The sequence below is a fragment of the Lepisma saccharinum genome, chromosome 3 (assembly GCF_977018435.1).
Source record: "Lepisma saccharinum chromosome 3, izLepSacc3.1, whole genome shotgun sequence".
In the NCBI taxonomy this organism is placed as follows: domain Eukaryota; kingdom Metazoa; phylum Arthropoda; class Insecta; order Zygentoma; family Lepismatidae; genus Lepisma; species Lepisma saccharinum.
This window is the reverse complement of record NC_139231.1, coordinates 29391709-29417385: the sequence shown is the minus strand read 5'-3', so window position 1 is coordinate 29417385 and position 25677 is coordinate 29391709. Positions and strand designations below refer to the sequence as shown.

At 35.0% G+C, this 25677-nt stretch overlaps 1 protein-coding gene across 1 annotated transcript in view; it reads right to left on the bottom strand.

Moving 5' to 3' along the window:
* The window catches only part of LOC145985505 (uncharacterized), a 573655-nt gene that overhangs the window by 49220 nt on the left and 498758 nt on the right, over window positions 1–25677 (bottom strand). The window contains exons 5-8 of the mRNA XM_083119575.1: window positions 20944–21067; window positions 17536–17631; window positions 11694–11810; window positions 7735–8044 (exon numbers count right to left, since the gene is read on the bottom strand). Of these exons, the coding sequence (XP_082975701.1) occupies window positions 7735–8044; window positions 11694–11810; window positions 17536–17631; window positions 20944–21067 (647 nt within the window). The remainder of the gene's footprint in view (window positions 1–7734; window positions 8045–11693; window positions 11811–17535; window positions 17632–20943; window positions 21068–25677) is intronic.

Here is a 25677-nt window from a genome sequence, read left to right as displayed (position 1 = left end):
TGGTGAGCTAAACATCACAGGAATCAAAACTCAGAGCCTACATGTAAGGTGCCGAAGGAAGTAGAGAATTGTTTCACATTTTCCACAAAAATATATACATTTGTCAAAGAACGTGAAAAAATGTGACAATAGGACAGTGTTTCAAAAGTTTGTTATAAGTTCACTTTATGCACAGATAGGTTAACCGGGTGTGGGTCTAGAGTCATAAGTAGAGCCCAGAAGTTCAGGCATTTATTTTCGTTAAAATAGGCAGGCAAAAAGGCATTTATAATGTGGAAAATAGGCACTAAAATGAAAAAAAAAGGCAAAATAAACCGAAAAAAGGCACATTTGGAAGTCGCTTACTTTTATCCATAATTTCTGGCAAAATGTTAAAATCTAAATTGGGAAGAGCATTTCAATTTTCTCAGTCTTGATTGCACATAACTACAAGGTGCTTTTTAAGTTCTCAACATTCATTGCTAGTCGTCTGTCAGAGAGAATGAATGATCTTTCACGAATTGAAGCCGCTTCATTTTCTGGAAGGGCATCGATCAGCTCACTGATTTTTTAAGGTTGTTAGCATAATATATAGCTGCCTATCTCGTCAAGACTGGTTGTGGAGGTAAACTAAGCTGAATCGCAACTTCCTGAAATTTTCGGGTTCGAGAGGGAGATTTCAGAAATATCTTCTTTGTGTTCGAAATCAACCTGTCCACTTCAGCAGTCAATCATGCACAAGGAAATGTTAACCGAAAGGCAATATCCTGACTCAGCATGAAATACTTTTTTCTCACACTTTTCTCCTTCAGCAATGTTGAAACATGCATGAGTTCAATATTACTTAAATAAGGCGAAAATTATTCACATAATAAACGGAAGAAAAATAAATGCCAACAACGTTTTTTGGGAGAAAAATAATTTATATACACATTTTCTTTAAAAAAATTGTCATATTTCATTTAAAAAGGCAAAAAAAGGCATTATAATTAAAAATAGGCAGTGGGGTCCCAAATAGGCAAAATGAAAAGGCTTCCAAAACATTCGAAACAACATAAGAAACGTATATCCAGAAAATTTTTATCAATATATGCAGTAGATAAAAAGAGGCATTTTGCCTAACTTCCGGACTCTAGTCATAAGTGAGATTCGACGCAGTATGCAACGTGTCTTCCCCGGAAATCGAATCCGGGGCTCCTTGATTACAAAGCGACAACGTTATCACTCGTGTAGGTCATGTAGAATCAGGCTATTGCTCAAAACATGAGCGATGAAATAAGATTGAGGACAGGTGACTTTCCATGCAGTCGAAATGACATATTAACGGTTTGCTCACGGGCTCCCGTATGAGTAATTCCGACTTGGATAGCCACAACACTAAGAAACAAATGGGACTTGAAGTGTTTATGGCGTCTCACCAGGTTTCTTCATGCAGTTAGTTCTACTATGATTTAAAAGTTTCCGATATTAAAAAGAGATAACCTTTTCAGCACTAAAAAATTATGTCTACGCCAAATCATTTACAGTAATGGCGTCCAGGAAATAGAATAAAGTGAACGAAAATAAAATTTTCATTACATTACAGAATTTATAATCGCCGAATTAAAACTAAAACTCAGATAATTGCAACAATATCATCACTGTTTCGAAAATAACAATGCATTGTTGTATGCTGCCAGGATTTCTCTTTGCCAATGTTTTCCTTCGAAATACCAAGTTCTGCTGAAAGGTACAGACAGTGACATTCTAAAGAATATTATAGTTTATTTTTATGAGTTTGTACTTCAAGTCCACTTTGTACACAGTAAGGCTAATCTGGAATGGACCTACAGTTTAAAGTAGAATCCGAACCACTATGCGCCTCCACCGGGTATCGAACCCGGGACCCCTTGATTACAAGGCGACGACGCTACCACTGCGCCATCGGGGAGGCCCTAAAGAAGATTCATCAATGACACAATAAGGGGAGGGTTTATTGTATTCGTAACCATTTGCGACGAATTTTTAACTTTTATAATGTAATGGGTACTTTAGAGGAGAGGGGATATGTTTGACACGTTTATGAATTCATGCGACTCAAATAGCAATGGATCCTGTATCAATACCCGGTGGAGGCACCACTTACAAATGTAGGTCTAGTCCCGTTTAGCCTGTTGGTGCATAAGGAGTGATTAAAAAGTGTTATCAAATGTTCAAAATGTAACGCATGATAAGCAAGAAGTAAGGTTGATTTAGAACCATTTATTCCGCAACCTACCTCTGAAAAGAGTACTACGACGCCAGGCAGGCACGTATCCAGAGGGGGGGCTCAGGGGGCTCGAGCCCCCTCCGAAATTTTTCGGTTTACACTAGATAAAATTAGGTTTCTGACTTGTGAGGTTAAGTAAAATATTGTGATTATAATTTAAGAAGAGATATAATTATCGAGGAAAGGCGGAGAATGTTCTAGAACCCTGAAGGATAACCCTGTTATTGATAATATTGTATGGAAACTTTTATTGCTCTCTCGGTGTTGTCGCAACGAACTTGAGCATTATTTAAAGATTTGTCAGCATTTGGAAGTTGCAGAACAAAGCACTGTTGAAGGTAGCGCCATGAGTCGTGCCATTCGTTGGATTACTAATTCTCTGAAAACTCGAGAGGGAACGTTCTTGAATAGGAGGTGGGGTTGAACTACTGCCAGTATTAACAAAACATTTTATGTGCGGAACATTCCAGAATATAATATGGATATAAATACGCGGCTTCAATTTTACGGTTGACCTTTACAACAGAATCATTCAATAAGACTTCAGGATTAAGTGTGACAGTCGATTAGTGATCAGTCAGTGTCCATTGACAGTTGTATAAGATGTAGAGATTTGTGGGGGGGGGGATAGTGACACAGTTTCCTGGAAAGTTCTGAAGTCTACTACTAGTACAAGTTCGGGTCCAAAGCTGAAGACATTGCCGACAGTGTAGTGCTAGTTTCGGGTCATGAGCCGAAGAGATCGAAGGTCTCTAAAGAGAATATTTCAGAAGTAATGGGCATTGGAGCATAATTTTTTAAAAAAAGAAATAAGCTGCACAGATCGACTGAAAATCTAAGTTTTGAGTGACGATTTTTTAGTGACCGGACCAAGTTTCGTGTATGTAGTCCGAGAGTTTCATGTGTTAAAAAGGACTTAACTGTTTTGGAAACACACAAACACTTAACTACCACAATGAGGCCGCCATAAAGGCCGAAAATTTTATGAATGTCGAGAAGAGAAAGGAAGATGTTGCATATGTGGAAATTTTAGCGGAAAAAGCAAGCTCGACCATGACCCCAAAACAGGGGAGCCCATTCCCCCATCACTCATGACCATCCCTAAAATAGTTCATCATAATTGAGAATATCGCTTGTGTTGTAATGCAGCTATAGTATAAAAAATTTACATCCACTTCATTAAAGCGCCAAAGACACTGCGAGCGAAGCGAGCAAGAAAATTTTTACATCCATGTCTTTCAAGAACATTAATTTAATGGGGTGTCAATACTTTCTTAGGATCCCGAGATATTTACTCTTTTCCAGCTTCGCCTTTGGCACGTTTGGGGTCGAAAACGTTTGGATACCATATCGCTAAATGCAGACTCAAACATGTAAAGTTCGAACTCTCTTTCCACTACAGAAATACCTTGACCATTTAAGATTTAACACACTATTAAGAGCTTTCTATCTCCCTCTTTAAATGTAACACTCAATCCTACCACCAAAATTTCCATGCCAATTTTAGATTTACTGTTGATATTGAAGAGTGGGCATTGCCTCCTCCAAAAAAATAATTCTCAGTCTCCACACCAGAATTTCCGCAAAAGTCTAAGACAATAGTAATACACAAGAACTGGATACCCCACTTGAATTTAATGCTCAATTCCCCTCTAACTAAATACCCGCCATAATCTAAGACCTAGAGTTGAATACTGTCCCCCAAAGTTTATTTCAGAATCTCCCCCAGAACCCACGTGTCAATTAAGGCCTAATATGTAAGAGTTGGATATTTCTCCACCCCCACCATCCCTTCGATAATACCCTTAAACACTTTCTTTTCTTCATCTAATGGATTAAATATGGTGCATTTAAGGTATAAAATTTTTACATATACTGTAAAAATGAAATATATGAAAATATACCTATGAAGAAAGATATAAATGTTAAATTTTATATTTGAAAAAAAATCCCCCCCCCTCCAAAAAATAATCTCGATGGCGCCACCGTAAGATGTTGCCTGTTTAATTAACAAGCACAGAGAAAGGAGAAATTCCCACCGGTTGAGGAGATATTTTTCTTCTGTCGTCAACACGAGCTGCCGTTTCAAGGTGACAATGAGATTGACCCACCGAGGGAGATTTCACACCGAAGCTACAAGCTATGCGTGTCCCTTGAGGATTTCATAAATAGAACACAGGCTTGTGCAGCCTGTCGTGCCGCTACGGTGTTTATGTTGTTTGGGTAATTGCAAACAACGTGTGTGTGACTTCGGTCTAAATTCTTCCTAAATCTTGAGGATCCAAGTCACATGGATGGAAAATTAGGATTTTTGTTAAGGTTACGTTTCGAAGGCAGGCGATAACACCATAAAGGATCATATGAAAACCTGGGGGAACAAATTCAAATGGATTGTCCATTGCATAACAGCTTCGTGAAACGAACACACACACACATACTGAGATCGTTTCGGCACAAACCCAACGTCCGTATATTGCAACAAAGGAGTCTAGTGATAAAAAATGTCCCGATATCACGTTCTGAAAAAAAAAATAAAAACAAAATAAAAACAGCAGCTTCAACAGTGGCAGATTTAGGAGACAGTTGCTCTCCATTTTTGGCCTCCTCAGTATGTCTTTTTAATGCTAACATTTGTCTACGAAGAGAAAGTAAACTTTTCTTGCCCCCCTCCCCACCGTTTTGGAACTGAATCGCCACTATCGACCTTGCGAGGTTATCTATACCCCTGCAAAAATTATGTTTAGCCCCCCCCCCGAAAAGAATTTCTGGATACGTGCCTGACGCCAGGGATCCTGGGTTCGAATCCCGGCCCGGGCATGAGTGTTCTATATTAGTGCCCATTTATGAATTTCATCATCACTCACCCTCATCTTCGTGATTAGCCAAAAGTGGCAGAAAAACGACGTAAAATAGAATAATTCATTGAATGCAATCAATCATGTCTTCAATATAGCCCAGATAAAAGTTCAGAAATACCAACTTACAATATTTCATGAATAATTGCAAATAACGGATAAATTTGTATTCCACTGTAAAATAATTAAATCAATGCTAATCTTATTAAATGACTGACAAGTTGATAACATTGTTCAGACATTTTTCTCATAATATTTAATTGGTTCGCATTGATACTGATATGACAACGACATAATCAAAAGATGCTTTGTTTATAACGTTAAATTGAGAATTACCCAATAGAGTAAACGAACCATTAAAATAACATATAAAAGATATTCAGTCTTGTAGATATACACTTGCACAATCACATGGACTTATGAGAAAATTCTAGTCACTTTTAAAAATAAATCAAGGAGCCTATGTAGTTCCTGTATTATATACAAATATTATAGTAGATGCGTATGTGTATGTATATGTATACAGTAGCATTGTGATTACTAGAGCTCGGAAGTTGACCGAAAATCCTTTTTTTTCATAGTGTCCGAAGACGAGGCCCAACATAATATATGTTCATTTTGGGTCATTGTAGGCCAGAAAAGGTGGGTTTTATTTGTCCTTTTTTGCCTTTTTTGGCGTTTTTTGGCTTATTGGTCCTTTTTAAGCCTTTTTTAGGTCTTAACGGCTTTTGTTTTGTAACTTCACCTTCATTCGACTACTTTTTTTACTGCTCATTCTCAATTCGAATTATCATCAGAACATCACATGTTAAACATCCTTTCTGTAGTAAAGAAATAAAAAAAAGAAATAAATATATTTGAACCATCCCTGAAACGAGAGAAAACCATTTTTGGACTGAAAGAAGATGCATTTTATTCATATAGTTTTTTTCGCGCTGTGTGTTCCATACTACCAGAATTTTGTATTTTTTCTATTCATTAAATATATAATTAAAACTGAAGTTAATAATTAATTTGGATCACATTTATGCGTCCTTTTTTCCGTTTTTAGGTCCTTTTTTGATATTTTTAGGTTGTTTTATGTCTTTTTATGTCTTTTTCTGGAAATTTATAGGTCTTCAACTTCCGATCCCTAGAGATTACAATTTTATAAATTATACTCGGATTCCATTCTGACTATACAGTATTTGTTGTAAATGTCATTAAATACTCATTATGTAAAATTATAATAATCAAAATATATTAAATACTAATTGATTTGTTTTTTTTTAACTGTATTTTACTACTTTCTGCCACATTTGACTAATCACGAAGTTGAGGTTGAGTGGTGATATGATGAAACTGATGAAGAAACACTCACAAAGAACACTTAAGCTCAGGCCGGGATTCCAACCCGGGACCCCTGACGTCATAGCACCCTGTACTAACCAGTCCTCCATGGAGGCATTTAAAAAAATATACAATCAACAATACAAGTACTAACACCCGAAAAACTTGAATGATGATCTTGGACATTCACACCATCTATAATGATGCAATAATTATTAATTATGAGTATAGTTCCTAAATGAATACACGAAAGCATTCAGAATAACATTACAAGGACATTTAACCTGTCTGTTGTTGAATATCCAAAAGTTTCCAGGGGCCGCCGAGCTTTGTAAGTTAGCGTAACAAACTTTCGGAGGATATAGTATAAAGCAACGAACTCCCATATTGTTAATCAGTCAACCTCTACATATGCTGTTTTATCAACCGGTATTTGCTAACTATGGTTTGATGGATACTTCTCTAAGTAATAAAGTATAACTAATAGCAAATATATTTTTGAATAAATTGTAAAGTGTAAAAATAATTATTCACTTAGTTTCACCCTCTACGAAGTTGATTGATTTGCAGAAATTAAAAAGGTCATTATGTCGAAAATAGACGAGTGTTGTAAAAAGTTCCTCATGAGCTAGCACGATCTATAAAAAGAACCTTACTGTCTCGTACAAGGGGCGGCAAAAAGAACTAATCTGTTTCAAAATGTCTTGTTTTCACTTACGTTCCTTTATAGATGATAAACACTGCGGATATTTATTAAATGGAATCTGTTTTCAGTATCGCAAATTTAGGCTTTTTTTAATAACATTTCATTCATTTTTCTTAGAATATGTGCAGTTAACGTCCGTTTGTAGGTAAAAAATATTTTCTTTTAGATTTGTAACTGTGCAGGGTTTGTTGACATGGATTTATTGTTTTCACTGATCCTCCATATAACCTGGAGCTTTCTGTGGAGGGTTGAGTCACCGAATTTCTGGATTATGTACATATATAACTACTTGACTACGTTCAATTTTCAAAGTACATTTCCATAATTTTGTAACGTTTCTCGTCCATCAAACTTACCACGTTAGATGTCCTATGTATTCTCTATTAGCCTATAAAAATAAAAATTATTAAATTCATCACTGTCGTAACTTTTGTCTTACCATGTACGATTCTGTGTTACTTCTGACGCAACATATTTGGTTTAAACTTCTACACGATATTGTGACTTTTGTATTTAGCTTTCTGTGATCGAACAAAAATCTAAGCGTTTCAACCTTCTTGCTCTCGTGCAATACTCATAATCTACATTGTCTTTTACCTGTTCTGTCATAACCCTACCTGTACTCCTTGTAGTTTTTGGGTCGACTGTTGTAGTACAAAGGCTCTGACTCGTTATCACTCCGACGTCCCTCATTGCCGTAATAGTCGTCTGCTCCGCCACCGGATGTATTCCTTCCGTGACTTCCGGGATGGTGATGCCCCGGAACATCATCGTGCTCGTACGAGTTCTCTCTGCTCGTCTCCAGAGACCGCTGTGGGGTGGACAGTTGATGAGCAGCGCTGAGGAACTGGGAGGCGGAAGAGTTGGCGTGCTGACCCACCGGATAGTTGAAATCGCTCGTGTAATCGCTGTCCTCTGAGTAACCCGCTAGGAGTGGAGTTGAGAAAGATTTGTCGGTTATCGGTTATGCGTGGACATTAGACAAATGAACAGAAAGTATAATAAAATAATCCTAGAAATACACACACACCGATACTTCCACAATAATTTAATACTTTATGACCTAGATGAATTACCCTATGGATACTACGGGAATCACAAATTCATACAGGGTTAATTGACACACTAGATAGTGTCACTGGCTTGCTATGATTTTAGAAAAGAGAGGATTACGTATACTTTTTTAGTAGCCACACTTTATATTGCCACCTTTTCCTGCCTTTCATGTTCATTTTTTTTAGGAATTCTGGGCCAAACAGGGACGGGATTATGAACCACACCCATCCCCCTCCCTTGGGCACGCTACTGAACAGCGTTTATATTTTTAATGTGAAGTTTTATCTTGTGACTACAAATTCTCCAAGACAGTATAATTATCTCGTGCCTCGTTTTGATGTATTTGTTTATGTTACCGTTTTGCATTCTTCAAGAACCAAATACTCTTGTTATTAGATGTACATAAAATAAAGGTTGTCTTATTTCAAGGCTTAGAAGGTGCTTCAAAATGTTAATGTGTTTTTCTGTCCAATACATCCAGTCATAGTTGATACACTGACAAGTTGGCTTTGATTGATCTTTTTGGTGTTTTAAGTCCACTTTGTGCACAGTAAGGCTAATCGGGACTGGACCTACAGTTTAAAGTGGGATCCGAACCACTATGTGCCTCCACCGGGTATCGAATCCAGGACCCCTTGATTACAAGACGACGAAAACTGCGCCATCGCGAGGCCCCACTGTCAATTTGATATTACACTTTTAAAGAGTCAGATACCACGTCAATCTGTTCAATGTCTGGCGGATGTTTGTTTTGTCACCTGTAGTTCTACTTTATGATTTCAGTGATCTAAATTATCTAGATGATTGATTGATTGATTTAGTTTATTTTACTTCGCGTTTTGTGCCTCTTGGCTAATTTGCGAAGATGGGGATGAGTGATGAAATTGATGAATGGACATTCACAAACAACCAAGCCCGAGCGGGATTCGAACCCGGGACCCTTGGCGTCGCAGCGCGATGTGCTAACCACTCGGTTACAGGGTCCGGCAATTATGTAGATGAGAGAGACAGATGGTTTAGTGCAGGGGAGTAGATAACAGACAAGCCAATTAGTCAGGAAGAAATGCAGGCACAGACAATTTTCATATTAACAAAAAGGGAGACATGTCAAGAATGAAATATAATAACTATAAAGGCATTAATATACGCCAATAGGAAACAATGTTATATAGACTTTTAGCTTATTATTTGAAGAATGAGAATTAAAAATTAAAATAAAATGAGGCTGAATGAAAAATGAGAAACACAAGTAACAAATATTTGATATATTTGAGATTAATTTACAAAACTACGAAATTCTTCCTGTTTGATAAGTAGTTTAATTTATATTTCGTAATTGATTCTAATTAACAAATAGAGCAATGATATAAAAAATTAACAGTCGTGTGTATTAAATATTTAATACTTTCAGTTATCATTAAAAATATCTTTGAAACTTAATTCTACGTCACTAATGAACGTAACCCACAATTTCAGAATTTACAAATAATGAAAAAACCTTTCTTGTTTCAATTTGCCTGTTTATTGGATGTATGAATCAGGTTGTACTACACTAGTCAAAACAAGTAAGGAGTATGCCTAGTTGTTAAAACATCATCCTTTACAAGTACTAATTCAACATTACCTGTCTGATTTATTCCGCTGTTACAACAAAATTTGTTGACTTCAATAATTCAAATGTATAAATTTGTGATTCCCAAAAAGTATAAATGTACACATCTACAAACCTTACATCTGAATACGAATCACACTATATCACTCGCTGTATCAATGAAGTGTAACTTAAAATGCAATATGATTACGTCGAATCACTATAGTGGTGTGCAATATGTTTGATTATATATTCCGTTGTTTGTGTGTCTGTGTAAATGTTGTGAGATGGTATCATACACCTTGACTAGGGTAACAAGCAACTGAAGTAAGGAGAGAAAAGTTTAAAACAAGGTGGCGACAGGTTTAGTGCATATAGGTTTGGAAGTAATAGATAAAACCACGTAAAGCAAAGGATGCACCTCTACTTCCTTGAGACAGTAAATGAAATAAAAGGAAACATGCTTCATAAGGCGTGTAATGATATATTCATTGTAATTACCCCATGACATTACGAAGTCAAAGCAACAATAAGATTTGTCCAAGAGAATGCATTTTCTAAATGATAAATAATAGACAAAGAATAATTAACTACGTTCTGAAGTAAGACTAATCAATTCAATTACATTTTCCAGCATGTTCCTACAGTACTGGTAAAGTAGTCTGTTAGGAAGTTAAAGTAGGTGTTTCTGTAAATTTCTAGCAATGCAAAAGCGACCATTTTCAATGAAATATACTCTAAAAAACGTTGTTTTATTGACATCAAGTTAATAATAATATTTTTCTAGTTATGAAATCAAATGACCGAGATAAATCCAAAAAGTAATTTACAATCGGACGGGTTAAAGTTACAGTGGTGTAAGTTACTTTGTAAAAAAAAAATACTTAGACACAGAAACCAGATCGCTATAAGTCAATCTGTGAACAGAAAACGTGGAGTACCTCAGAGATTCCTTCAACTGGCTACAGATGACATTTCAAGTTCAAGTGATAAAGGAAACAGCTGTTGTGTTGATCAGCAAAGTGCTGTGAGTCAGACTCTTTGCTTTTTTTTTTTTTTTTACAAAAGTGACTTACACCATTGTAACAAATATATTTTCATCTCAATGTATTGTGGTAATGTAAAATTTAATTTCCTAATATTGTTGTTAACTACGATAACCAATTAGAATATATTCCACAGCAAATATCCTGCTAAACGCAATACTTATAAACCCACATATTGCATAAGGCAGGTTGAAAATGGATAAACAAACAAACCAAAAAAGAAGGAAATAAAATTCTTGGACAGATCTATTGCCAATTATCAACCCAAACCCTGTCGTGCAGATTAAAATGAGCGTGCAAGCAAAATGCAAGCAACACGAGAGAAACCGAAATATATAATTTTATGTATAAGAGTACCCTCCTTGCCAAGATGAGTGTGTGTACTCATTGTACTCATTCATATAGTTCACACAGCTCACCTAAAACTAATGGAGGGGTAGGTAATTGCTTTTTATAATACCTCCTGTTTATGTACATTAAAATATATGAACGTACAAAAATATTCTAATGTGACCTCACCAAAGCAAGAAAATTCTAAATTTCTGTTAAAAAATAAATAAAGAAGTAGGGAGATACAATTTGAGAGAATTCATATTCCTTTACAGTTGACTGACTTGTGTTACTATATAGTCAAATTTTTTAGTCATTCAAAGTCTTACTGGAAGTACACCATTCATCAACAATATTACTCAAACCTAATCACTTCAGGCTATGTATTGATTTGCGATAATTAAATCGAAAATTGACTTCGACAATTTCTAAGAAATTTTCTGAGACTACAGCATCCACGGACAACACTACTCAAAATTGTCAGTTTCAGACTCGAATTAAAGTTATTAAACAGATGGTTTACTTCAACAAATTTCTTCTTTGTAATACTCACAGTGCGCAAAGTATTGTAGCTGACGCCGCGCCTGTTCAGCTCTCACTTCCTTGTCCATGATGTTATTCAGGATCTCAAGCTTCCGCTGCAGATCGGCTGCTTCCGTGTTATCGGGGTCTGCAGAGATACAGGCGCAGCGGTGAAGCCATACCCCACCCCATCGTTTTATTTACATTAACGTTTTACATAAAAATATACCCGAACACCAAAATATTTACTAAGTAAAGAACAATCGATCCAAAAACAAAAGAAAATTTCACAAAGAGTCCAAAATAAAGATGCAGTTACACACATCCTTGTTCATAATGACTGGTGTGAACGCATATAAAAACTATGCAATGGAATATTGAATTGAATTTTTAAATTTCATTTCTAACTTTCATATTGTTTAAAACTGTCAACTTTGCTCATTTCCAAAACATATTTTCATAGCATGAATTTCTTCGTATATGTATTTGTTAAAAATAATTTTTCCTTTGCGTAAACTTTTAAATATTTAAGTACCGGGTACCAAATAACACAATTGGCAATTTGCAATAACCTTCAAACATGTTAAATTTACTCAGAATTTGTAAACAATGTTGAAGTTCAAACTAAGATAAAGAAAACACATGTTTTCTTTCAACTTCAACAATTACAGACCATAATAAGTTTTTCAAACTAGTTTAATTGAGCAATTGCTAACCTTTTAAGGTACGTATTGTGAATTGCCTAATTTGAATTGGGTAATAGCAATATCTCTCAATTATATTCAAGAACTGATACGGTTTACTCATTATAAATACAAAAGTCATGACATATATTTTTCATAGATTTACTGCTGCTACATTTCCGTAAGGTTTTCACTAAAATACTGTTCATTCATCGAAAGAGAGAGAGAGAGAGATCGATTTTTAATTTTATACATAAATCTACTTGCATGTGTGTTTGTGAAAAATAACTACCTTTGCATGATAAAATCCAGGTTAATTTCATGTTCTAAACTATAACGGAGCTGAATTATCTTGCAGAAAGTAAAAAAATTATAAATCATTTGAAAGAAAAAAATATTTAGATGAATTTACTTAGATTGAAGTAAGTTTTTCAATTTATGAGGCTCACTGCTTTGATATATCACCATTTACTTGCTGTAGGTATATATGTCAGTTGCCTTGTTAATATATGCATCTAATATTTGCAAGGAAATGCTCTAGAGCCAAAACAAATATATGAAGACATGTAAAACGACCCAAGCCATTTTGGGGTCAGAGTGTCAACAAGAAAGGAAAAGAAGCGAATGCATAGTCACTAATGAGAACAAATAATTATAGAAATTATACCTTGAAGGAACTTGAATATCCCAAACTTTTTTTCTAAAATTGAACAAATTATATACAGGTCAAATAAAAAAATGCTTATTAATTACTTACTTTAGATACTTTCTGTTAAATAAATAATACTTAAATGATAATCAACTTGTATATGAAAACACGTTGTCCACTACATGATATTTTTCCTGCTCGCTTAGTTGCCATTCAAGTCACAAAATATTCTGTTCCATTAAGTCAGAATTTTATATAAGGCGACATCTCTGTGAAAATTTCTATCCCTTCTCAAAAATTCTTACCAAACATCTACAGCTATTCTCCATCCCCCGCAAGAACGAAGTCAATGCTAAGAAAACCACGATCACTTCTGAGAAATAGTTCCTTTCACACGTGTTACTTCTGCTGTTGCTTACAAATGAACACATTTATTGTAGCTGTAGAGCCCATATAGCAGCTACGAAGAATGACATAGCTTTATCGGATGCACTATATTCCTGTACGCACGTTTCTGATCACATCACTTTCATAAATGGCCGAGATTGTGAATGTGTGAGGCCTTAACCTCCTACCTTCAAATCGAGCAATAAGTCATACTACAAGAAACCTTGAAAAATATTTATTAATTACTGAGCTGAATTTTTCAGTGATACATTTTTTAAACAATAACTATTGGAATTGTACAAAATTTAGTGAGTACATGTTGTTAAAATAACAGTTTTGTTTTCTTACAAATTTCTTCTTTCTTTATCAAACTTGTGCAGCTGAACTACATTTTCCACCCACTTCAGGCAAGGAACGAAGACGTATCTCGTGATGAGGAAATTAAGTTGCTTCATAACATGAACTCAAGTTCGTGATTTTTAACTCCTGAATTTGTTCGTGTTTTCTTTTATTCTTGTAGGAAGTTTCTATTTATAAAGTCACGATCTCTTGCATGAGAAGATTCCTTTTCTGCTTCCGAATATTTCTTAACGGGAACCCTTTCTTTATCTTGATTGTTAGACCTAGATGTAGTATAATGTCTGCAATCTCAGATGAAACAATTCTGTTGTGCACAAAATTGTCCCACAGCGTGAATTTAATTTGTATTCTAACCAGAGATTTCTTGTTGAACACAGATGCCATGTAATTGCACAATATGTCGTTATACCCAAATTAACTACGCTAGCAGCCACATTGTAATCTTTTAACTCATTTTATACACTTAATTTTTATTCCCACATAAGTTTTCAAGGTTTTGTTTCGTTATGCATTGGATTTGTAAATCAAACGCACAAATTATTGAAAATAATGTTTACGGATACATAAATTAATTACATAAGTCTGAAATATTTATATTGACAAGCATTAAGGTTGTTAGAGCTACTGAGAACAAGTCTCTTTATTTTGGATATTCAGATCATTACCAAAAATATACAGCAATATATCTGTGTCTGTACGAGTTTCAGAACATCTATGGATAAGTCTAAAAAAGTGGCACTTGTCTAATGTTATACTAATGCTCTGTTATGCTAAATAACATGCAAGAAAAGTTTAAGAAATACGCACTCCTCGACTACTTTTTTTTCACGGCCGAATTTGACTCACACCGAAAAACAAACGTGAATGGCACACACGAAATACATTACGAAAATGTTAATATTGAAACTTATGGCACAATTTAGTTACGACTCTAAAAAGTTCACGTATAGTGCAGTTATCCCCAAGTCGAGCAATAATACAAATGTTCATATTTGGTACTAACTTATTAATAAATTGCTTACGAAACTCCGATTTTGTAAAGAAGTTATCTTGCGATAGAAATTTACACAGAGAAAGGTGGTGCCAATATGAAAGCTGCATATATTTGTTTTGTTGCTCTATATTTATTATTTTAACTAAACTGTAACTATATTTTCTAATCTACATTGATTCCTCAAATGTAGACATTACTAAAATACTTTTGTTTTTTAAAAAAAAGTGACTTAAGAAAAAAATTATACCAAACCCTAAAAAAGTATTAAATTTGATTACAATAAGCATACGCATATCAGTTTAAGGAGTTTTGCTATCAGATTGGTGCTTCTATAACTATTGAGGCAAGGAGACTACCTTGTTTCTTGCAAAGAAGTAAATCGGTTGATAATAGTAAATTATACAGTATTATATTGGGGAAAAATTCTGGTTGAAAAATCAACAGTAAATAATATGGGGGTGATATGAGCAATACGTAACCATAGCATTCTGCTTAATATCAAAATCAAGGGGAAGGGGGCGACTAAAAGGGGGAGTTACTGTGCAATGTGAGGATGAGCAGAGGTTGTGAAAGTGACGTATCAATAAATGGCCTGTGTGGATAAAAAAACACGTTCGTTGTTCTTTTTTAGTCATTACAATCTAGGATAGTTACTCATGCGTCCTGAAAAATACATATTTAGTTTATGTAGGAAAAAATAAGACTTTTTATGTAAAGAACACATACACAACAGCATTTCGTACCCAACTGATCAGGACTGTGAAACGTGCCGCATTGTTGCATCATGCACAGGAAACTTTTGATATTCTAGTGATCAACAGAATGGGCATTGCGTATTTTGACTTTGGGCTTATTCCGCTTTTAATTTTCTTTCCTTAAATTATAACCAATCTTTAGAATAAAATTATCGTTATATAGATCCGTGTCTCGAACTAAAATTGTAAACGACGGAAATATTTTTTGTTAATATCTTTGTTTCTGCATTTCTTCTAATGATTATAACAGCTTTTGGCTGTTAACGATTCTGGCTAACGAGCTGTATACTAATGTTGCACAATCAAAATATAGATAACAACCAAAGTATAGAAAAATACATGTAATAATATAAATGTTGTGTAGACCAGGCGATAGCTTGTAAGTAGTAACAGACACAAAGAGAAGATGGCAAGATTTATTGAAAATGCAATGTAAATTATATTAATAATGTAAATCTGATTTATGCATTCAACGATAAGCACTTGAAGCAATGAAATCATAGAATAATATGAGATCTTTCTGATATATACCAACAGTGGCATTGTGCAAGCACATATTTTCGTCATCTATTTTTTGGCATAATTTTTCAAGGCATTATGTAGAATTAGCACTTTTTTAGTCAGTTCCATGGCGAATGGCGATCGTTATTTAATCGAAGCCACGTATCAAAGGTTACATTCTGGGTAATGCATGGTTGGATGTGTGACTGTATTTGCTCAATATTGTGTTTCATCATGCTCATCCTGTGAATAACCTAGAGAGGTAGAAAATGACGTAAAATAAAAATAGGAACACACTAGTTGACACCACTCTCTGTAGTGATTCATCCACACATTGCAATACCCCCTATCACCACTTAAAAATTCCCCAACACCTCATAAAATGTTCCAAAAAGTTCCACGTTATGGTAAATTTGACTAAATTTATCCTTACACCCTACTAAATACGAAAGTAAACCCCCAGATGGAAAGTTGTGGATAAATAGCTGTCTCTGTGCTTATATCAACTGTACTCAACAAGAGACTCTAGTATAAAAGACAGAAGATTTAAAAAATACTATCCATCCATATTGTGGTTTGTGTTAATATGTTTTGTGTGTTGTCTAACTTAATATGTGGAATACTTAATTCAATAGCAACTTCCGGATCTTGATTTTACATTAACAAGCCAATATAACTTACAGTAAAATTATTTTCATTAAATCAATGAAACAGAAATGCATCTAATCTTACAAAAATATAATTCAACTATGAAAAACTCAATTTAATCGAGCCAAATCTGTTAACTTAAAAAAAAAAGTTAATCCAACACAATATAACTTGACACTGCACCCTGAATTTTTAAAGGGTAGAATTTTAACAGAAATGTGATTCTAAATAGAAAAATGAAACCTAATACTTTTAATCACACATCCTTCATGGAAATGAAGTAGAAAATGAGTGGGGTTTTACCCCATACACACCCTTTCAGTGCGCCTTTGACCTGACATCATAGAATACTATCAGTATTGTAGTCAGATTAAGTAGTAGAAATTACAACAATAACTACGAATGACCTTGATATTTAACGCATGCGCATATTGCAACATGCGTGTAACATGCACTGCCCAACCATCACTGGATAAATATGCTAATCGAGAGAGAGAATCATGTTCCTTTCACAAATACCACAATTATTTAAACGGAAGCCCATAAGCAATAATAAACAATGCCCATCCTGAAAAAAATAGCTCCACACATTTAAACTAGCATCATGTATTGATAAAAAAAATAGTAGCATTGGGAACCATTAATTGTTATTATATATATAGCGTCATGGCCACCCAACTGTAAGAAAGAAAAAAATAACAATAAATCCTATAAGCATAAAGCTGCGCAGAACACACACACAGGTCCAAGCAGGCAAAAACTGAAACGTGAACAGAGATAGACACACAAAACAGCTGGTGTCGATATAGTTTACAGCATCGTTTAATATGCGTCATTTATTTTTTTTTTCATTTTTTGTGGCTTGCTTTTTTTTCTGGTAAACTGATTTTGCCTACCTGACCTTCTGAACATGAACATTCTCAATAGGCGCTGGTGTTGCTGGTCATCGTGGGTGTCATAGCAACTCCCTCGTCGAGTGAGAGGTGTCCAGCCTGCAGGATATATGCTCAAAAGAAATACACTTTGCTTTATCTATGTTTCGTTCCCACATGTGTCGAAAACATTTCCCTTTGATACATAAGAAACATGTTAGGTCCTTATCCCATGCCGGTCAATCTATCTAATGTGTCAAAAAGTTATGTATGGTTATGTGTGCAATGATTTGGTAAACTGTGCAGGCCGAAGAGTACTAACTAATAACTTGGCTATACATGTGGCTCCCTACAATCTAGTAAAAATGCTGTCCTATATTGACAGCAATATCTTCAGAATTCCCAAGAATGAATAGAAAGTCAATCAATTGCAAATTTCTTCAAGTAGCGTATTTACTTCTCTTCATTGTTAAGTGTATTGTTAAGAAAATTGTAATTTGTGAACCATGCTAAAACGTTGAAATATATTTCAGTAATTGTAACATCACGAATCAATATTTTTACCTACATAGCAGGTAGTGTAAAGGAAAAACTAAATTAATATTTTCGATGTAAATCAAAGAGATTCAAGGCCAGCAGCACATATTCAAAGTATAAAGTTAATAAATAAATGATATGAATGTGCGTAAATAAACTTGGATGAGAATAACACATCTTTCGGAAGTGCATAGACATCTTACAATAGTGTTGGTCCTTACTCTTGTGATGTTCTCTTTCTTACTATTTTGATAGCCAGAGACCATATTGGAAAATAAATTTCATTTTGGCCAGTCTGTCATAGTGACTAGAAGATAAATATCTAACCACTGATTATGTGCAAAAGGAATCGAACTCGTGGCTCTTGTAACATTATGAGGTCAGAATTGATTTTTCTACTTGTGACAGGGCAATGTTTGATTGCTTGATTATTATTTCTAGAAATGTTCAAAAATAAACTTTTAATGCTATCCCACTAAAGCTTACAACATCTGTTTCTGCATCATTCTACAAATGAATGTATGCTCATGGACATACAAATGAATGTCATACAGCATACAGACCATGAATTATTCAAATTTCTGACCATGTTAACAGCATTGTGCAAGTGAAGATTTCTCTAAAGCAAGGGAGTATAATGTACACACAGCGCGTGCTGCATTTACGCACACGATTTCCTTGTTCAACGCACATGCGCATAGGTTGCCACGGTTGCTTCCGGCTATGCGTCATCTTGAATGTGGAAAAGTGTTGTTTTTTTCATATTTGTTTACCGCCAATATTATTTTCCATCACGAAACACGCGCGGAGAATAATTCATTTCTGAAAACAACAGCTGAAAGAATGTTCTCTATAAATGTAAAGTGCTGTTTCCCGAAAGATGGAATAACGTCATCAAGAGAACTACTGTTATCTCATATATCTAAACGAGAACAAGATGATAGTGGCCTGTTGTTATGAATAGTTTTAATTTATTTCTTCCGATCTAAAATATATGAACATAATTTTCAGAAATTTCAACTTTCGAATAACTCAAAGAATAATTTACATATATTGTATTTGAAAAAATGAAAAAATAGAAACACAAACGTATTTCGTAAACGAATCCGTCTATTTCTAACTTTCCTATGCAGTATGCTATCCTAATTTAAAGTCTGAAATTTGCTTTGTAATATTACTTCTTCTTCAATTTTTTCAAAGTAGTAAACGTTCGATTCATAGTATTTTATTACTATTCTGTCATCAGAACTTATGAGTTAACAAGGTTGAGGTTCTACAATTTCTTATTTATAATCAACTTGATCTCTTGTTTTCAACTAATGACCAGGTAGGAAGATATAGCTTTTCTACAATCCAATTTAGTGGCATAAATGAAACATTTAAGTCTTAAAAAGACTGAACTATCAGTCAAATTGAAAAGTAAAGAAATATTGGCTATCTTCTTATTGTATTATTGTTCAGGCAATGCAATATAAAGGGGCGAGCGAGTTTAATAGGTAGAAAGAAGTGGTTTGTTTAAATATGTTGCGTTTCTACTTCACTAAGCTACTTCAAAAAATATACATGAAATAAATGAGTACTAAGTAAGTATAAATTAGCACATAACTATGAACATAATATTAAATATACATGTCAAATTATAGTGTTAATAATTCTGATTAAAACACCAAATAATCCAGTACCTGTAAACAAAATAACAAAAATTAACACTGGAATTTTATGAAGACCATAAGCACAATTGCTTAAATTAACTTATTTCAATAAAATATTTTTAAAAATCAAGGAAACTATACTTAAGTCAACTAATTTACCAATGTAACAAGAATTTATATTTCTTAAAATCATAGTTCCGCAGTGATCTTAAAATTGACGAGTGTATTCCTTTATCATTAATCTACTTCTCAATACTACATCATGTACTATCAATTAAACTATAAGAAATAAATATTAACATTAAAATGATCCTATTGATAAAACTAATGGGATTAGGACCAATTTATTAATTAAACTTTAAAAGAGGAAAGGTCATTCTAACTTTTGGGGAGTTGCTACGAAATCCACGTGACTAGCAGCTACATTAAATATTTCTTCAAACATACAATCGCTTTTACACGAGAATTTCAATTTTTTGGCACATCAACAATGCTCCTTATTTTCGACAAATACAATGATTCATCAGACTTCTTTCACACCTGAATACTTATTTCTCGTTGTCACACGAAAATATTTGTTTCAAAGTGTTTAACCGAACAAAAACTATACCATTTTAACATAACTTTTAAATCAACTACGATTTTCAATAAAACAAATATGGATATGATTTTTTTGTAAAAAAATGAAGTTCACTTTATGCTTTATTTAGGTTATTTTTAGTTTTTTTTATTATATAGATTGATTTCAGAGAGTCAAGTGACAAGTTTCAATACTTATCATGTGAAAAGAGATTTAAAAATCGATTTTGTTTATATACAGCAGCTTAGATATTTCCCATTCACAATGAAATCAATTTATAGTAGATATTTAAAGTTGAAGTTTTAAATATCTACAAATGACAAAGAAATTTGACATAGAAGGAATTAGTTTTGTAAAAGAACAATGCTTTTAGAATTTTGTTTTAAATGATTAACTTGTCTTGAATACAATTTAGATTTTGACTTTTTCAGTATACGGTATGCGGATAGTTACTGCTTAAGACCTTTGTATTAGTGATTGAAACTCAATAATAATGTTTTATGAGATTTGTAATTAACAATTTGCCTTTTTTATAAGTGTGTTTTCTATTTTATGCCGGAGCAACGAGATAATAAGTTGTAAAGAGAAAATTTCAAGTTTCAAAGTAGTTTTGTTCAAGATATATTTTAAAATCAAGCAATCACTATCATGGTATGTACTCACCGAAGGGAAGTTCGAAACGACAGTCGACGAGGAGGGAGTGGCCGGTGGGTGTCTTGGTCCCCACCACCTCTCCATCCTGCATCAGAAGCTCGGAGTCCAGGCACACCCATTCACCACAGCCCTCCTGCAAGAGAAGTCACAAATTAGACCGTCTCCTGTGTTTATTTGAAGTATGGTCAAAATTTAGACAAACAAAATCGTAGAATTCCCATGTATACTCTGTCCCAGGAGTCTGTGTAGCAAGCGAACAAAAACAAGTCATCTCGCTCTCTTATGCCTCTAGATAATCGCCCCGAACAGCAGCGTAACTTAGGGTCTAACATTGGGGGGCAGAACATGAACCTCAGGTTACAGGAGATTTTCTTAAAAAAAAACAAAAAACGAAACATGCAAATTTTAATAAACCTGGAAATGTTAGGGAACGAGTGCCCTCTTGCCCCCGCCAAGTTACGCCTGTAGCCATGATGAAATACAGGAGCAAACATAATTAAACCCTTTGCCAAAGATTCGAAACCTTTCTCCATGACTCTTTTAAAGTCAACCCTGAGTTCGCAGATAAAACTTTCGTAGTTGTGCCAAAAATTCAAAATGACAGGAAATATTCCAGTTCACAATCTGAAAATCTTCAAGTTGAACGATAGATTTAAATTTGGTATTGTTTTAAAGCGTTACAGATAGACGAGAAAACTTCAAAACAACACGATTACAGAATGGTTACTTCAAATCACTAAAAGGAAGGTAGAAATTCTGTACACACATGAAGTAGCATAGTAAAGGCGATTTCATAAGGAAACACCCAGAATCCAACGTTGTTAATTAAGAAGGTCGTTTTAGAAAATATCTCTTATATATATCTACATGTCTGATGTTTTAAGTTGGATAAATCGATTTATTTTATATAGTAAGGATTACATGTTGAATGTGGAGTGACATCTCTTGATTGACTATTTACTCTACCAGCACAGCAGAATCTAAATATGAAAAACAGAAATGTTTCAATTACCATAAACATAAGTAATTCAAATACCTTTAGTTGCATGTATTGCAAGATTCTAGCTACTCATTATCCAATTCATAGATGAATAAAACAATTTTCTTGAAAAGAATTAGCCACTTGACATGCTCCTATTTTCCTTGGGTTTCCTTTATATGGCATATAAGCACTGATTGATTGATTGATTGAGTTTCTGTTTTAAGTCCACTTTATGCACATTATGGCTAATCGGGACTGGACCTACAGTTTAAGGTGGGATCCGAACCACTATATGCCTCAAGCGGGTATCGAGCCCTGCACCCCTTGATTACAAAGTAATGACGCTACCACTGCGCCATCGGGGAGGCACTCACTGAAAACAATAGGTCATCTTTGTTCCTGGGATTTCCTCTTAGTGGATATACGTACTGAAAATAATTCATCTTTGTTCCTGGGATTTCCTCTTAGTGGATATAAGCAATGAAAACAATAGTTCATCTTTGTTCCTGGGATTTCCTCTTAGTGGATATTCGCACTGAAAACAAGAGGTCATCTTTGTTCCTAAGATTTTCTCTTAGTAGATATACCCACTGAAAACAAGAGGTTTTTTGATGTAATTGTCCTTGACTATTCCTACGTAGTGGATATAAGCAATGATAGCAAGAGGTTACAGCTACCAAAGTGTCGTACGGGAAGGGTATTGCTAAAGTAACATACAAACTATTACAAGAATTACTTCATACCATTATTAATTTTATAATTGGTTATTTATTTAATATTTTATGTGGCTCTTACAGCTTTCTATATTATTATTGGTGAATTGTCGAAAGAGATACGGGGTTAAACATAAAACAAAATTAGAATGAACGTATCTTACCCAGTATTAGAACCATAAGGATGGTTTTAAACAAGGCATGTAATGTTTCCAATATTATTTATTATTATATGGTATCAAGGACTGAGGAAAGTAAATGATGAAAAAGAGAAAGTACTATGTACATGGAATGAAAACAGGCTAGAATATTTAGATTTAGTATTGTTTCTCTATTTTGTGTGAAAAGCCAGAAGAACCGTTACACAACTATACTCCCAGTCTGATCTACAAATAATCTTCATACAAGCAATAATAATAATAATAAGGTACACAAGGTAAAACTACCCCCTGTGCATTGCACTCTGCCAAGTAGGGACATAGAGATTTAGAGGTAGAGCCCAACAGATTCTCCATCTCAACACTAACGGAGACGATGAGATCAGCATCATGTTCCTGCTGCCCACTCCTCATGGATGTTCCCTGGTATCAATGAACGGGTGGGTGGGTCCTAGAGCCGCTTTATGCAGGATCATTCCTACCAATATCGGAAATCGAACCTGAGCCTCAAGTGTGAGCTTCAGACGCCCTACTCGATGACGTGGTGGTAACGCTGTCACCTTGTAAACAAAAGGTTCTAGGTTCGATACCCGTTGAAGGCAACTAGTGGCTCGGATACCACTTGGATTCCGGTCCCGATTATACTATTTGTGGATACAGTGGGCTCAAAACAAACACAAACATCCATGTCTTAGTGGTCTCTCTAACCGATTCACCACGAAGGTCGACTGGTCCCCCACGATTCGCCACATGGTTCGACCCACCTTAACATTGTGTCCTTGTTAACGTATCAATGAATCTCCTTAACTTGTAATTCGCGGAAACGTATTTATAACTCGCCCTCTTACATTTACTTTGCATATCGCTGTATCGCCATAAATCTGCTCCTCTCAAATGCAGCAAGGAAATTGCACGATACTTTCGACAGATGTCGAGAACGTATGGCAGGAAGTAAGCAATTTAGGGTTGCCAGGGATCAAAACTGAAGTGTTGCCAGTGTATGTGGGTTACTATAGTGTGTTACTGTAAAGTATTATTAGTATTTTCAAACACGTATGCCGGAACGTGTGTTCGATCTGCGTGTGCCAGAAAGCATGTTTGAACATATAAGAACAAAAACTTCTAGTTTTCGTGTGTACATCCACTACAGATGAAATCCCACGAACAAATATGACAACTTACAACCTCTTGCTTTCGGTGGGCATACAAACTAAAGAGGAAATACCAGGAACAAATACCGCCAACTTCAAAAAATGACAATTACAAAGTCCTAGCAACATCATTAACTTAAAAAGATGATGAACATTTTTCCTAAGACGATGAAACTGTTTTCGAGTATCACAAATACACCGACTGCAACAAAAAGTAGAGGAACAAAAAGGTTTAAAAAATATAGAACCGTACAGCACAATTTAGAAGTTGTTTGATTTCTGACAGATAATGCAAAGTTGATACTGTTTTGTTCGTGTGTACACACAAACATTCAAACACCCATATACGCACGTTCAGGAGTTCGTGAAATGCAAGTGTACGGTTCAAAAGACAAAGTGCGATTCATTTGACATGTCTGTACTGCATTGACGCTTTGATTTAGTTTATTTTACTTCGCGTTTTGTGCCTCTTGGCTAATTTGCGAAGATGGGGCTGAGTGATGAAATGATGAAATTGATGAATGGACATTCACAAACAACCAAGCCCGAGCGGGATTCGAACCCGGGACCCTTGGCGTCGCAGCGCGATGTGCTAACCACTTGGCCACAGGGTCCGGCGCTTTGACGCTTTGAGAGATTGGCAACGTTGTACACTATACCAGTCTAAACAAACCCATTTGATGCTCGAAACATATATCCAAATCTGATCTCCATTATGTCTCTAGGAGGCATGTTTGATGTACGCAACTGATATCTCGTCGCCGTAGAGATGGACATCCAACGGATATCAACAGGATATCCACGGACGTACAAATGTACATCCAATGAATGCCAACTGGATATCAATGAATATCGGTTAGATATCCAGAAATTCATGCCTGATTATTGCACTACTCTGCAAAATTTGGGTCACTAAAAACTGTTTGGAATCTGAAGGGTGATTCTTATGTTTTTTGATACGCTGATTCCAAATATGACCTCAGTTTTCCTCTTATCACGGAATGGATTTTCCACAAATGTGAATCACGGCTGCAGAAAAACTGCCCATTTTATGTATGTTGGTTAATAATAAATCATGAAATAAATGTAATCGAAAATACAAATCAGCTGCATTTTTTTAAAAAAGATTGCCTGTAGGCTATAAAATAATTATTTATATCGTAAAAGAACACCCTTGAGTGCGGTTTACCACCATGAATAATACCAAATCGAACCATGGGATGCGTTACTTCCTAACAAGTAGCTAAGGCTTCAGTAGGGCATGCGAAGGATGTACAATTAACATAACCTAAATAAACACTGAAATGAAGTGTGGCACACACAAATTGGTTTAAATAACTTTACGACTGAACCGGCATGATCATTTTCAATAAAAGGGTTTACCTGTCTCGTGCAGTAAGCCTCGTCAGATAGGTGGTCCTTAATCTCACACAGAGGGAAAGTCTGTTTAACTGGTTGTAGATAACTTAACACCAAATGACATCTTTCTGTTAGAGTCTAAAACTGAGTGTTCCTCCTGAACTTTAAACGACAGACTTACTCCCAAATTTTCGTTAAATCAACCCTTTCTCTCTCTCAATCTCCCAAGCAACAACTGATCCTCTCAATCTCTCAAGTAACAACTCATCCTATCTCCCCAAAAATACCACTTCTTAACCTCTCTCCTGCTCCAAGCACTCGGTCATTCCCCTCAATTAACTTCTCCTTTCTCCTCTTACCATTCAACACTCCCAACAATG